General features: G+C 40.4%; 1 protein-coding gene across 2 annotated transcripts in view; it reads right to left on the reverse strand.

Moving 5' to 3' along the window:
* Positions 1–3,605: 3,605 nt before the first annotated feature.
* The window catches only part of ankrd52b (ankyrin repeat domain 52b), a 22,554-nt gene continuing 10,646 nt past the window's right edge, over positions 3,606–15,513 (reverse strand). The window contains exons 15-28 of one of the 2 annotated variants that reach the window (XM_083971794.1): positions 14,804–14,860; positions 14,382–14,493; positions 14,202–14,273; positions 13,898–14,099; positions 12,615–12,702; positions 11,284–11,401; positions 10,194–10,413; positions 9,249–9,336; positions 9,040–9,123; positions 8,606–8,751; positions 7,258–7,340; positions 6,924–7,006; positions 6,314–6,405; positions 3,606–4,912 (exon numbers count right to left, since the gene is read on the reverse strand). In XM_083971794.1, coding sequence (XP_083827920.1) covers positions 4,653–4,912; positions 6,314–6,405; positions 6,924–7,006; positions 7,258–7,340; positions 8,606–8,751; positions 9,040–9,123; positions 9,249–9,336; positions 10,194–10,413; positions 11,284–11,401; positions 12,615–12,702; positions 13,898–14,099; positions 14,202–14,273; positions 14,382–14,493; positions 14,804–14,860 — 1,705 coding nt within the window. In that variant the 3' untranslated portion in view covers positions 3,606–4,652. Of the gene's footprint in view, positions 4,913–6,313; positions 6,406–6,923; positions 7,007–7,257; positions 7,341–7,906; positions 7,952–8,562; positions 8,752–9,039; positions 9,124–9,248; positions 9,337–10,193; positions 10,414–11,283; positions 11,402–12,614; positions 12,703–13,897; positions 14,100–14,201; positions 14,274–14,381; positions 14,494–14,803; positions 14,861–15,513 lie in introns of those variants that run through there. The other variant, XM_083971795.1, reaches the window with a different exon arrangement.

A 15,513-nucleotide genomic window follows, 5' to 3' on the forward strand; every position in this document is an offset into this window, starting at 1 on the left:
TCTTGCTATTTCTATCTATCCATTTATTTTTGCTTTATTCTTTTTAAAGCAGAAGTAAGCGATATTTTTGTGTTAATATAAGTCTTAAAGCAGAAGTGAGTGGTCCGGTCGTTTTCGCTAATGCTGCGTTCCAGGCAGGCTTTTGAAATCGTAAATTACAGCTTCAAGTCACAACTTACGACTTTGTAGCGTTCCAGGCAACCCACTCGTGTTTTTCCGACCTGTTTTACCGGTGAAAGTCACTATAACGGCCACTCGTAACTTCTGACCGGTGAACTCGTACCAGATCGAACTGGTACCACTTCACGGTCGGAAAAATACGAGTTTCCTTGAACGCACCATAACAGTCCTCGTCCCTACTTCGCCACATTCACGGCGTTCCTTGGCTGCACACACAGCCCTGCATGCCGTTCTCTCTCCTCATTGGATAAAAACTGTAGGATACGATAAATGTTTTCTCTTCGGCTCAGAGCAGAGCAGAGGGACTGAGAGACCCGTGTTTCAGTCCAAACACTCTATGTAAGTGATTGCTGTCGGAAGATATAACTATTTAAGACTTATATTAACACAAATATATCACTTACTTCTGCTTTAATATAAAGAAAAAACTATACATATTATGTCACATGGTGTGATTTTTCACAACATACAGTATATAGAATAGAATAGAACGGGATGTCTTTATTGTCTTTGCAACAAAGAAATTGAGAGGTTCAATCCTCCTTGTGTGCTATTAAAAAGAGAAGTACAAAAAAAACAGGTAAAAAAAATGTATGTGATAAATAAGAAAGAAGGAAAACATTATCTTGCAAGAACTCCATATTCCCATTCAATAAAAACAACTCTGTTATTGCATGTTGTGTTATTGCACATGTGTTTCAGTCAGTCAGCTGCGTTTAGTGCAGTTATGGCTCTTACATAAAAGCTGTTTTTCAGAAATATGTATTTATTTTGATTTGCATATACAGCGCCTTGCAAAAGTGTTCATACCCCTTGAACTTTTTTCACATTTTTTCCACGTTACAACCACAAACTTAAATGTATTTTATTGGGATTTTATGTGATAGACCAACACAACGTAGCACATAAATGATGAAGTGGAAAGAAAATTATATATGTGTTGTTCAAGATATTTTTTTTTACAAATACAAATCTGAAAAACGTGGCGCCTGAGTCAGTAATTTGTTGAACAACCTTTTGCCGCAATTACGTGGAGAAGTTCAAGGGGTATGAATACTTTTGCAAGGCACTGTACGTTATAAGTAGCCTATGGTATTTTGAGAGTGATCTCCATCAACAGAAAAGAACATTAATAGCATTTTTCATTACAAAAATGAATTAATTTTGCATTTATTTGGGCATTTAACCCTTTTGCAGTATTAGTGCCAAAAACGTCCACTAGGGGTCACTTTTTCCTCTTAATTTGACCATAACTGTCACTATATTGCAGCAAATGGCATGATTTTTGCTGACAAACCTTATTTTTTTTTACATACAATAGTACACTTTTACATCTTTCTATAAAAAATCTACTCAGAATCAGATTTATGGAAATCTGATTCTGAGTAGATATTTTTATAGAAAGATGGAAAAGTACTACAAATATGCTCATAAACTCCATTATACAGATACAGAAACTAGGATAGTAATACAACAGGCCTATGTAATGGGTAAATGGGTGAACCAGGAGATCAACAGTAAAATTACCTAATTTGATCCCCTCTGCACAGGGTTGATCACCCTGACTGTAAAAATTATATTTACTGTATATATAGTGTCATGTCTCTGCATTCAAAACATGTGTTTATAATGGGAGTCAATGGGGCAAAAACAGCCACAAAGGATATCTTTTTAGAAAATCTGTTGCTGCACGAAAACTAAATATGCACAAAAGTCATTGATGTTACTAATCTAAGACATGTCCAAGACTGTGATAACATGAAAAAAAAAATTCTTTGTCCGATCACTTTTTATAATTGAAAATAGCTCATTTTGTGTGTATTTTTTCCCATATCAGTGACTTCATTTTTTAAATTGGCATTCAAAAGGTTAAATTTTGATTAAAAAAAAAAAAAAATTTAGTAGTTTTGATCAAGACTTAAGTTGATTAACAGATTTATGCAAAAAAAAATGGAAAAAAATATTAATCTGATATATTTTTACAGCAGTCAAAGTTAGTTGCCAAAAACAGCCACTAATACCGCTAAAGGAAGTTTTTTTTTAATGCTGTACGAGGGTTAACTATTTATTTCTGCATTTATAAGGTTACTTACACCTATGGTATGTTTTTGTGCTTCGGTTTCACTCAAATCAGAAATGAAAATAAAAAAATAAAATAAAACATGAGAACGTCTTCAGGTTGTGGCAGATTTTATTCATTTTCTCTCATATGAACGTCGTCGACAGCTAAAGTATTCAAGTCGTTGCATCCTGAAATCTCAGCAAGATGTTGAGGAGGACAAAACAGAACAAACAATGTGTCCACATGAAAAGCTTCAAAAGACAAAACTCCTACAGACAAACGACAAACTCCAAACATTTAAGTACAATTTAAAAACTTCATAATTTTTCCCAGAAATTGAATCCAAATGATACAAAGGAAGGCGACACTCACATGATTAAAAAGTTTTCTACTGGCAGGTTGATGTTTAATTTGTAAAATGCACTTTTATTTAGAGTAATTTTTAGAGAATATTTGCATAAACCATATAAGGAGGATACCCGACTGTAAAATGTAAACTTTTATGTCAGAGTGCAAATAGTTTAAAGCCATTTTATTTAAGATAATACAGTGGGTAAAAGAGAAAAAGACAATCAATCAATAAACAAAAGAAAGGGGGACAAATATCAAAGTCTGTGTGTTTGTAGCTTTAAAATGAAATGATAAAAACATTAAAAATGCATAACTTCATTTATAAAAAACCCTGGAGAGGCAGTGACGTCTTTGTACCAGTACAGTAACAGTACAGTACATGTTGTGCTACTTTATTCATCAAGATTAATTAAATAAGAATTATCTAGCTTTTTTTTATTCTTATTTAAATTCAGAAAAAAATTATCATTAACAGGTTTATTCCCTGTTAAATACTCGAACGAACAGATTCTGGTCACTTTGGATGAAGGAGGTGCAGAAAATTACTTTTTTTTCAATAAATTCAGCTTCAGATTTTAGTGTTTCACAGAAATGATTAGTGGCGTCATATTTATAGATTATATAGATATAAAATGTCTTTTCATTGTGCAGATGATCAACTGCAAATCAATAGACACTTAAATATTGAACATTATTCAGCAATAAAATGAAAATCTGACGGATTTCTTGGTTTTATATTAGTGGTAAAGTAATAAAAAAAATATTTAAAGGGATAGTTCAACATTATGGCAAATTGGCCCATTGCAATAATCCCTATAGTCATAGCAGTAGGTTCGTTACCTTTAATTGTCTGTGCAAGCTATTTTCAGAACGGCGGAGCAGAGCCGCGAGCTGCTCAGAGCTAAAAATAGCTTGCACCGACAATTAAAGGTAACAAACCTACTGCTAAAACTATAGGGATTATGGCAATGGGCCAATTTGCCATAATGTTGAACTATCCCTTTACGGGTTTCAGAGGTTTGATCAGGACAAATAAAAAAAAAAGAGCAGTATTTAAACCATTAATCTAAACATTAATCAGTTAGTAAATGAATTAATCGTTAAGATGCTGATAGTGAAATCTCTAAATCTGAAACGTTAAATATATGTTTAAGTTTTATTCTCTGGCTTATTTTACCTGAAACACACTTCTTTATTCCTGTCACATTTTATTTTTTTGCTTCATTATGTAACATCCAGCTCTTGTTTGTGCGTCTTATTGCACCTGCTGTACAGTACACACTGACCTGAGCTTCATTCTCTATAATTTTGGGATTTTTTTTTTTTCAAGATAAAGTACAAGTAAAAAGTTTAACTTCATTTAAACAACTATATAATATATACACACACACACACAGGACTCAGTAAACTCTATCATTAAATCTATACACATGCTTGTTACTGTTATTTCTGCTAAAACTGAAATGTAAGTCATTAATAATATTAGAATAATAAGGTTATTATTAATATTTATATCAGTGTAGTGTCTGCTACACTCTGGACAGAATAAGAAAATAGAGCCTTATTAATTGCATAAAAGGTTTACAGCACCGGATATTAGGGTTTTTGTATTTCTTTTTTTAAAAACAAGTTGAAGAAGCGACGTCTATTATGCAAAATAACATTCGCAGACACACACTTGCATACACACACACATACTCGCTCACACACACTCGTACGAATCAAAACACACAATCTTCTGAGTATTCCTGCACTTTAACACGGAGATTTCAGGCTTTGGTGAGTTAATGTGCTTAGAAACCGAGAGGCCGACGACGACGACGATGACGACAATACTGACAGAGGACGAGGAGTTCAACTTAAACCTCCACTCGTCTCTAAAGGTTAGTGCTTCGTTTAAAAAAATAAAATAAAACTAAAAAAAACTAAAAAACAAAATGTCTTCATGTGCTAAAACTGAACTCGTGCAGCAGGAAACGATCGTCTGCTAATAACATTAGTGACGTGTGAGGAGGCGTGTGCGTGGCCGAGGGAGGAAAACCTGCGTGTGTTTCTGCGTTCAGGCGTGACACAGGTTTCCACCGGAGGCGAGGCCGCAGTTCTTCAGGATGGGGCTGAAGTGGGAGGTCGTCGTCGTCGTCGTGGTGGTGCTGGTAGCTGTAGCATTGGCGCTGCTGGTGCTGCTGCTGCTGCCGGTGCCGGTGCCGGTGCCGCCGTCGGTCGTCTCTCTGGGAGGGAAAGGCTTCATGGTGGAGAGGATCAGGGCCAGACAGTCGGCCACGTTTTTGTTCGGGGCGCAGGCCAGAGCCGGAGTGTGTCCTGCAACAAACATGACATCATCATTATTATCATCATCTCCATCTCCCAGTCACGATGTAAGTAAGTAAAATGTATTACACTGCTCAAAAAAATAAAGGGAACACTTAAACAACACATCTTAGATCTCAATTAATGAAATATTGCAGTTTAAAATCGTTATTCAATATATAGTAGAGTGTGTTGAGAACAAAATAACATAAAAATTATCAATGTAAATCAAAATTATCATCCCAGGTTGATTTCACACGGGTGTGATATACTTGGAGTTACAATGTGTTGTTTAAGTGTTCCCTTTATTTTTTTGAACAGTGTATTTATATAGCACTTCTCCCAGAGAGGACTGACAAAGTGCTTCACATGGTTAAAATACCAAATCCAAAGCAACAGACAGAATTATAGCTGCTGCAGCGATGGTCGGGGCCAAGCTATTTTAGGCAAAATTAGGCGAATTTGAAAGTAAAAGTTCCAAAGACGTAGCACATATGGTTGATCTGTTATGAATTTTCAAAGGTTTGAAATTTAGATGCTGCAACGGCACCATCAGGACTCTTGTCTTGTGTTTCCAATTGAGGACATCTGGCATTTTGATATGTCATCATCATCACCCTTGCTGGGGATTGAACCCACAACCTTTGGCACCAAGAAGCAGCTCCTAACTCACTGAGCTCATGGTCAAAAAATCAGGAAATGGTCAAAATGTCAGATATTCTGTTATCTAAACAAAAATCTGATAATATCTAAATTGCATCTTGACAGCATGGAAATGTTGTTGATTTGTTTTTAACAATAAGTGTTTTGCGTCATAAGAGAAAATATGATGTTTAAAAATGCCACTCTGAGATCAATATATGATATTTGCCAAACTTCATCAACCACGACTCTAAAATATTGTTAATTTTTTTCAGGAAGCATTGGCTGGTATATGTTTACAGTCAAACGTTTTCATGCACTGTAGGCTGAATTTCTGATAAATCAAAAATCTGTGTGGATCGTTTGTGGAGGACAGTCTGAAGATGTCTCTCTCTCGATCACGCAGCACCTGTACACACACAGAAAAAAGCGTGCTGTCCATGGTGCTGTCACACTTGTCCCCTGAACCTGCTACACTCCCCAAAAGAGAGACGGTGATGTGTCGTGCACGCAGCCTGATAATAAGCCATGATAATGAGTGAAATCAGGAAAAGGACGGATGGAGAATATCCTGTTATTGTGATCTCATACCAAGTGAAGAATAACATTTATTCATTTTGGCAGAAAAACACGTGAATGAGATCATGAATCAAGGAAGGAAAAAACAACATGACTGGATGATTAGTCGACTAAAAGGCAAAATCTGACGCATCAGATTTGACTATGAAAACACCGGATCAGAACATAAATGTAAAGTCAGTAAGGTCTCACCTTCTTCATCTACGGCCATGACCGCTGCTCCTCTGCTCAGCAACACCTGCACCACGGTGGCCAGGCCTCTCCTGGCTGCGATGTGAAGAGGCCTGCAGCACAGAGAGAGAGTTATTACTGAAGTACTGTCGACTAAAACCACAACATGATCCTCCTGAGTTACAGCGTTACTTCAATAAGAAGAAGAATGCTTAAAGTTTACAGTGTATAAAATCTATATGAAAAAAGGAGTTAAGTGACCAGATGGAAACTGAGACCGTGTCTTTAAATAGTGTTTTTGTTTTGAAGTGAAATTTGAAAATGCAGAGAGACATAATGAGAGAATAACAGCTGGGGAAGAGCTTTTCTCCTTTTACACTGTTTTTTAAAATCGTGTGATAATTAGTGAAAAGCCGTTAAGAGGCTGAGATACTGTGTGAATATTGTGGACGGACAAGACAATGCACAAAAAATATTCATCAGCATCATCATGAATCAATTTTAGTTTCTAGAAATGTCACAAAAACACAAATTTCTGTGTGTTTTTACCAGCTCATTTTCTTACTGATACATTTACATTTAATAATTTCTGAAACTGAAAACAGTCACAGCTCAGTTCACATGAACTCACATCTGCAGAGCGCTGTTGGTTGCGTTTATGAGGGCGGAGTCGCTGATCTCCCCGAGGATCAACAGAGCGCACATCTCGTGACCCTGCAGAGTAAAACACATTTATTTATTAACGATTTATAGTGAAATAAACTCTTTTTGTTAATTTACAAGTTTCTTATTTGCACCTATCAAAACATTCCTGCTGCATCTGAAATTAAAATGTAGTTCAATGTGACATAAAACTCTTGTTTAACAGGGATTTTATTATATTTTATCAGATTATCACCTCATCTCACACATGCAAAGGATATATAGTGCCAGTTCATGCAGGTGTGTGTGTGTGTGTGTGTGACCTTGCTGCAGGCTAAGTGAAGGGCTGTGTTATTATTGACATCCACCAGGCTCAGGTCTGGCTTCGCTTTGTGCAGCAAGAACTCTGAAATGTAGAAAATAAAACATCTTTCACATCGTCTGGAGCATTAAACAGGTGATTTAAACAACAGGTGGAACAGGTACAAAAAAAAACCCATTTATGTGGTTTATTAAAAGGGAAACATCAGTGAGGACGGTGAAGGTGCATGAATCATTTTACATCCAAAATAAAGATGTTCAGACACAATCAGAATGAAAATAGTGAGGGAAGACGGACAAAAGAGTGACTGAGGATTTCTTGCAGAGATGCTCTGTTCTGTGTTTTAAGGTTTCAAGGTTTCAAGGTGCAGTGTTGTTCATGAATGTGAACAGAGACATGTAATAGCTGCTGCTGGAGACAGTTTGGAGCAGTTTTACGAACAAACAAGTGGAAAAAAACCCACAATTTTTTTTGCAAATCGTGGCATTTTCATATATAATTTACCTAAACTACACCTGTTTTTTTTCCACTCTCAGCAGAATATAACTCATTGTTTAAGTAGTGTTAAATGAAACTCCTGTCTCTGATTCCTCGGTGGTTCAGTTATTGATTTCTTTGTGTGTAGCAAAAGGAGGAGAAAAAAGAGTTAAAAAAAAACACATGAACATGAATTGGTTCATTTTCTTCTGTATGAACTGAACTTTTAACTTGTTCTTGTTGAGTGTGAACCGGCGCAGAATAGAACAACAACACAGGGATGCAAATGGGTCAGGACCAAAAAAGAGAGGAATTGTCTGCTAAAGAAAAAAAAAAAAAACCTTTGCAATATTTCAATTTTGGAGATACTGAATTTTAGGTCTTCACTGAATGTTAGTCATAATTATTACTATTAAAATAAACTGAAGAAATAAAGACATGGGATGTTTCATTCAGTGTGTAATGGACATATATATAATGTGTTAGTTTCACTTTTTGAATTGAACACATTCTACATTGCGGAGGCGACGTCTTTCCACTCAGGGCTTCCTTCACCTCTGAAACGGGGCAGAGCTCCGTGGAAACACCTGCCTGACACAGCAACGTAGGGAACCGTGCATGTCCGCGGCGCACAGCTCCACGGACATCACAGCTCCACGGACATGCACGGGGGCATGTCCGTGGAACATTTTACTGACCCCAGCTGAGACGCTGAGACCCCCGCCCCCCAAAACAAAAACTCGTCGGATCTGAACGATTCACACAAGTCACCTAATTGGTCATGAAAAAAGCGAGTTGTGCTTTCCGGCGCGCTGTTTGCATCCCTGACAACAACAACTGGCTTCATTCAGCGCTTCGTTTCAGTCACATACCGACGGCCGCCGTCTGTCCGCGGTCGGCGGCGACCATCAGAGCCGAACAGTCGCTGTGATCCACGGCGTTGGCGTCCGCTCCCTGATCCAGGACCAGCTGCAGCCCGGCAACGTTTCCTGAATATGCAGCTGCGTGCAGCGGCGTCCTGCACTCACAGAAGAGAAGAGAAGACAACACACACACACACACACACAGATGAGTTACTGAAACAATGAGACAAAATAAAGGTTTCTCTAATTATTCATATTCATAAATAAATATTACACAAATGAGTTTCTTCATTAACTTTTTAGGTTTTAATAAAGCTGAGGACTAAATTAATGCATTTTTATTAATAACAAACATTGCATTTTGTATCATAATCTGGCATTTATGTAGAAATCATGCATGTTTTCTTATTATTGTCTTATCTTATTATTTTCTTATTTCCCACCTTCCTTTGGCATCACTGAGTTTAACTATTTGAGGTCCAACCGTCTTCACCAGACGTTCGGCAGCAACTTCGTGTCCTTTAACTCTGCAAAAGGAAAAACAGTCACTACGTTTCCAACACACACACTCAATATGTTTTAATGTTTAATAAATGAATCTATTAATGAGCTTTTTATTTATTTAATTTAATTTCTTTATGATAATACTCACAGAGCACAGTGCAGGGGGGTGAACTGATTTCCTTCCTGGGTGCTAAAAAGTTTGTTTTCAAGTAAAATGTGTAAACATCCCTCATGTCCTGCAGAAAACAAGAAAGAAAACATTATAATGTAAATATAAAATTAAAATCTTTTACTACAGTTTTTAACAGTGTTGGGATAGTTCAACATTTTGGCAAATTGGTCCATTGCCATAATCCCTATAGTCATAGCAGTAGGTTCATTACCTTTAATTGTCGGTGCAAGCTGTTTTTAGAACGGCAGAGCAGAGCCGCGAGCTGCTCAGAGCTACGCTACGGAGGCTCATGGGATTTCTTGGTTTCCCTCATCAAACTCATCAAATACACAATCCAACAACTCCACAACGCTCTGGTGGACAAGTTGTGACCTGCACATTCACCACGCTATGAGATAATAACAGAACATTACCAGACAGAGTTGTTTTAGAGGGAAATACAGAGACTGATGATGAAAAACTGTCCCTGAAGGCAACACGCATCAGCGGTTTTGCCTTTTTCCCTCTAAAACAACTCTGTGTGGTAACGTTGTGTTATTATCTCATAGCGTGGTGAATGTGCAGGTCACAACTTGTCCACCAGAGCGTTGTGGAGTTGTTGGATTGTGTATTTGATGAGTTTGATGAGGGAAACCAAGAAATCCCATGAGCCTCCGTAGCGTAGCTCTGAGCAGCTCACGGCTCTGCTCCGCCGTTCTAAAAATAGCTTGCACCGACAATTAAAGGTAACAAACCTACTGCTATGACTATAGGGATTCTGGCAATGGGCCAATTTGCCAAAATGTTGAACTATCCCTTCAAAGATGCGAGATGAGACATTATATTATATTAATATAGTATGGTGATGGATGCTGCTCTAAAAATGTCCTTTGTGTCATATTAACTCTATTCTTCAGCTCCATATATCTGATGCCTCCTCACCGTGATAGGCCGCCCAGTGCGTCGGCGTGTAGCCTCGGTGGTCCAACATGGAGTCGAGAGGGTCGGCCGTCAGCGCCGCCTTCAGCAGCGCGAGGAGCAGCTCCGCGTGGCCGCACGAGGCGGCGATGTGCAGCGGCGTTCGACCCCGAGAGTCTCTGCACAGAACGGAGGCGCCGTGCTCGAGCAGAGCAGAGACACAGTCGTCACTGGACAACATGACCTGAGGAGGAGGAGGAGAGAGGAGGAGCAGGAGGAGGAGGAGGAGGAAGAGAGAGGAGGTGGGGGGGGGGGGGGGAGAGGAAGTGAAAGAAAAAGAGGAGCAGGAAGAGGAGAGAGGAGGAGGAGGAAAAGAAGGAGGAAGAGGACAAGGAGAGAGGAGGAGGAGGAAGTGAAAGAAAAAGAGGAGGAGGGAGAAGGAGTAGAAAGGAGAGAGGAGGAGGAGGAGGAGGAGGATGGAAGAGAAGGAGGAGGAGGAGGAGAGAGGGGGAAGAGGAGAAGAGAGGAGGAGGAGAAAGAGATGAGAGGCAAAGGAGGAGGAGGAGGAGAGAGGAAGAGAGGGGAGGAGAGAGGAGGAGAGAGGAGGAGGAGGAGAGAGCAGAGAGGAGAAGGAAGAGGAAGAGGAGGAGGAGAGAGGAGAGAGGAGAGAGGAGGAGGGGAGAGGAGAGAGGAGGAGGAGGGGAGAGGAGAAGGAGGAGGAAGAGGAGGAGGGAGGAGAGAGCAGGAGGAGGAGGAGGAGGGGGGGAGTGAAAGAAAAAGAAAAAGAGGAGGAGGAGGAAGAGAGAGGAGAGAGGAGGATGGAAGAGGAAGAGGAGGAGAGAGGAGGAGGAGGAGGAAAAGAAAGACAAAGAGGAGGAGGAAGAGAGGAGGAAGAGAAGGAGGATGAAGAGGGGAGAGAAGGAGAAAGAGAGAGGAGGAAGGGAAGAGAGGAGTTGGAGGAGGAAGAGGAGAAAGGAGGGGGGGAGAGGAGGAGGATGAGGAGGAGGAGGAAGAGAAAGACAAAGAGGAGGTAAAACATCTGGCCCGTGATGCAGCATGTAACAGATGTGTCCAGCTGTGTGCAGTTAGAGCAGTGATGTCATCACCGACTCACCGCTCGGTGTAAAGCCGTGAATCCTTTCTTATCGGCGGCGTCGGCGCTCGCTCCTTTCTCCAGCAGGATGTGGACGCAGTCGGTGTGACGACCGAGAGCGGCGAGCATCAGGGCCGTCCTGAGATCGAGAGGTCGCAAAGGTTTTTATTCATGTCACATAAATATATATTAAATATATATGAATGAAAATATAATAAAATAAAATAAAATATACGTCACATGAATTATACAATCTACATCTCAGAGGAGGGGAGGGGAGAGCAAAGGAGGAGAGAGTAGGAGGAAGGGAAGGAGGAGGGAGAGGAGGAAGAGGAGGAGGAGAGAGGAGGAGAGAGGAGGAAGAGGAGGAGGAGGAGAGAGAAAAGGAGGAGAGAGGAGGAAGAGGAGGAAGAGAGCAGAGGAGGACAGAGGGGGAAGAGGAAGAGGAGGAGAGAGAAAAGGAGGAGAGAGGAGGAAGAGAGCAGAGGAGGAGGAGGACAGAGGGGGAAGAGGAAGAGGAGGAGAGAGAAAAGGAGGAGAGAGGAGAAGGAAGAGAAGGAGGAGGCAAAGGAGGAAGAGGAGGAGGAGAGAGGAGGAAGAGGAGGAGGAGGAGAGAGAAAAGGAGGAGAGAGGAGAAGGAAGAGAAGGAGGAGGGAAAGGAGGAAGAGGAGAGAGAAGGAGGAGGAGGAAGAGAGCAGAGGAGGAGGAGGACAGAGGGGGAAGAGGAAGAGGAGGAGAGAGAAAAGGAGGAGAGAGGAGGAAAAGGAGAGAGGAGGAGGAAGAGAAGGAGGAGGGAGAGGAGGAACTTAACTAACTTAATCTTTGTGTATCATCCATATGTATTAAATCAATATCTGCTTTTATATATTTAGATGTATAATTATCACATTGTTAAAAACTGTCTTGGGTTTGTTTTGAGAAGAAAATGTGTTGATGTGTTCATCATCAGTCTCAATAAACAATCACTGTGTGTATTAATGTCTTTATACACCACTTTATGTTCACATTGACATCACGCTTTAGTGCTAGAATAATATTTGCAATGATTTATATCTTCAGCATTTTGCATGAACACCTAGAAAATACAATGTTCACACAGTGTTGTCTCACCTTTTATCCAATGTGTTCCGTTAACTCTGTCTTATTGGTATCTATTAATTATCCACTGTGTTATAAACGCTTTTAGCCTCTTTTCTGCACCGTATTATAAGTTAAAAGCTGAATTCACTTGAACTTTCTCGTTTTTAACCAAACACTGACTGGAACTGTGTCATGTCAGAATGTAAAAATGTTAAATACTTAATTCTGACATTATTGTATTTAAAAAACAGGTATATGTGGTGTTCACTCACTGTCCCTGTGTGTCTGGGCTGTCGATGACGTCGGCACTTTGTTCCCCGTTGACCAGCAGCAGCAGACAGTCCATCTGACCCTCAGCGGCTGCACAGCGGAGACGAGCAGGAAGGAAAACACACTTTCTTTCAAAATAAAGTTACAAACAACACCACAACAGCTTCACCACAGACTCTAAAACAAACACACAAACACTAGCGGTGTTGACGATTGGCTGATTTGATTCGGAGACGTCTGATTCGACTATTAACCGTCGCAACAGGTGGTTACGAAAAAAAGGATCGAACCATTCTGACTACACAGGGGTGGTCACTGCTGCTGAACATCTGATTTTACATAGAAGTTATTTGTTTTTTAATAATACAGATGATTTTGATACAAACATCATACTGTCTTGAGGGAAATTTAAATTCGGGCCTGAAGTTTTATTTACAAGATTAAAGTGACCTGTTCTCTGTCTATCGATTGCACAATATGTCTATCTAAATAACTTGTTTATTTACTGTATATATATATTTATGTAATGTTTACCGAGTATCAACAAAAGTATTCTTAAGCATTTTGTGCGAGTGTTTGACAAATGAGACGCGTCTATTTTGCTCTGTTTGTTGGTTTAAAGCAAAAAACAAACACGTCTCATTGGTTTAAATGTGTGTTTTATGTCTTAGTGACAGGGCTCAAAACATAAATGCCACAATGTGACAGACAATAAAGTTTTTTGAATCTTGAATCATTACCTAGCAACATTGTCACCAGCAAATAAACATGTTGGTGCCATGGAACTTCCTCAGAGTAAATGAGACAATAAGTTTCAACACGACATTGAATTAAGTGACATAAGACGTTACGTCACAAATTACATAAAATGCTAAATATCGGCCGATCTGATATAACCGATCAGATCGGTGGAAAGCCTAAGCACTGATGCACATATCATGGCCACACAACGATGGGACTGTTTTCATTCTCCTACACACTCAAACTACACTGTCCCTGAAAGAGAGGCGACGATGTGTCGTGCACGCAGCCTAATGAGTGAGATCAGGAAGAGGAAGGATGGAGAATGTCCTGCTATCGTGATCTTATGCTGAATGAAGAATTACATTTGTTTATTCGGGTGTTTTAGCTCTTTGCTCTGGAGTGGAAAAAGACGCAAATGGGATCATGAATCAATGAGGGAAAAAACAACATGATTTGACGATTAGTCGACAAAAGGCAAAAATCTGATGAATCAGATTCGACTATGGGGAATCCTCAGTGGACAACACACACACACACACACCTGCAGCGTGCAGAGCTGTCCACTTGTGGCGGTGCTCCTTCAGCGTGTACGAGGCCTGATGCTTCAGCAGAACCTCCACGCAGGGAGCGAAGCCTCTCCGGGCCGCGAGGTGCAGCGCGGTGCGGCCCTCGATGTCCCGCACGTCCAGACTCACCAGCGTCTCACACAGCAAACACAAGGCCTCACAGTGTCCGTAATAGGCCTGGGGGGGTTGGTGGGGGGAGGGGGGCATGAAGGCACGTTAATGGTCAGATAAGTCAGATAAAAATAAAAACACGCTGTATTTAGAGTTTGTGTTACTCACAGCTAAGTGCAGAGGACTGACGGGGATGTTGCTTTCAACCTCCTCCAGACAGTTGAATGAAATCTCCAGCAGCTGCAACAACAGATATTAAAGGAAAATAATATATATATATATATATGTATTTTTTTAAAATGTGAAGTTGACGAGCGTTAAATCTAAACCAGAAGACGTCACACCGACCAGTTCCAGGTGCTGCTTGTTCCCGTAGGCCGCTGCGTAGTGGACGGCGCTGTAGCCTTTAGTGTTCTTCAGGGTCGGGTTCGCCCCGTTGTCAAGTAAGAAGTCCAAACACCTGAACACACACACATTTAATATCACATTATATGATATTAAAGTTTAATTTTAAATGAATGCATCAAACAATGAGCTGAAGGAACAGTTACTGTATTTTTCTACTTGTACTGTACTTATTTAACTGTCCTTCTTTCTAGTGCAGCGTTTTTCCACCAACCACCAGGTCTAATTCCAGGTAGGTAGGTGTACCGACTACTTAAACAATACAAAAAAAGCTTTTCTGATACTGAAAGACAAACTTTGATGTGTGTTATTGTGTCTAAATGAAAGCAAATGAAACGTATGAACTTGAAGTTTATGAGACTCACAGCGAGGCCTCGTGCTCCTTTTCCACCCGGTACAGAGGATCAGAGTCCGTGTGTCCACTGGTGAAAGAAACACAGACAGAAGGTCGGTCGTCATCAACACACAGAGCTGTCCTGTCTGCAGGATGTTAAATTAAAAGGGATAGTACACCCAGAATTCAAATTGCACTCATTATCTACTCACCCTCATGTGGACTAAGGGCTGGCAGAAGTTTCAGAGTCCTCCGTGGCTTCTCTGAGTTACAGGGGGTCTCGGTGTAGCAGTGCATGTCCATATGACGGTTGCAAATGGATACCAACTGTCTTCGTAACAAAAAGACACACCAAAAAACATCCAAATACCTCCATGCTGCTCGTATGTAATGTCCGTCTTGTATTGAAGCCCCGAAATGCTAAATTGTGCGATTACTGACGCCGGCGCAAATCGTACGAGATTTGGACAAACCGGGAAGAGGAGCTTCGAGAAGCTTCTGCTACAAAACAAGCTTGAAAAATTTTTTTCAGAACAATTTGGCATTTCGGGGCTTCAATACAAGACGGACGTTACATACGAGCAGCATGGAGGTATTTGGATGTTTTTTGGTGTGTCTTTTTGTTACGAAGACAGTTGGTATCCATTTGCAACCGTCATATGGACATGCACTGCTATGCCGAGACCCCCTGTAACTCAGAGAAGCCACGGAGGACTCTGAAACTTCTCCCAGCCCTTAGTC

Source organism: Trachurus trachurus (genome assembly GCF_905171665.1).
Source record: "Trachurus trachurus genome assembly, chromosome: 5".
In the NCBI taxonomy this organism is placed as follows: Eukaryota; Metazoa; Chordata; class Actinopteri; order Carangiformes; family Carangidae; genus Trachurus; species Trachurus trachurus.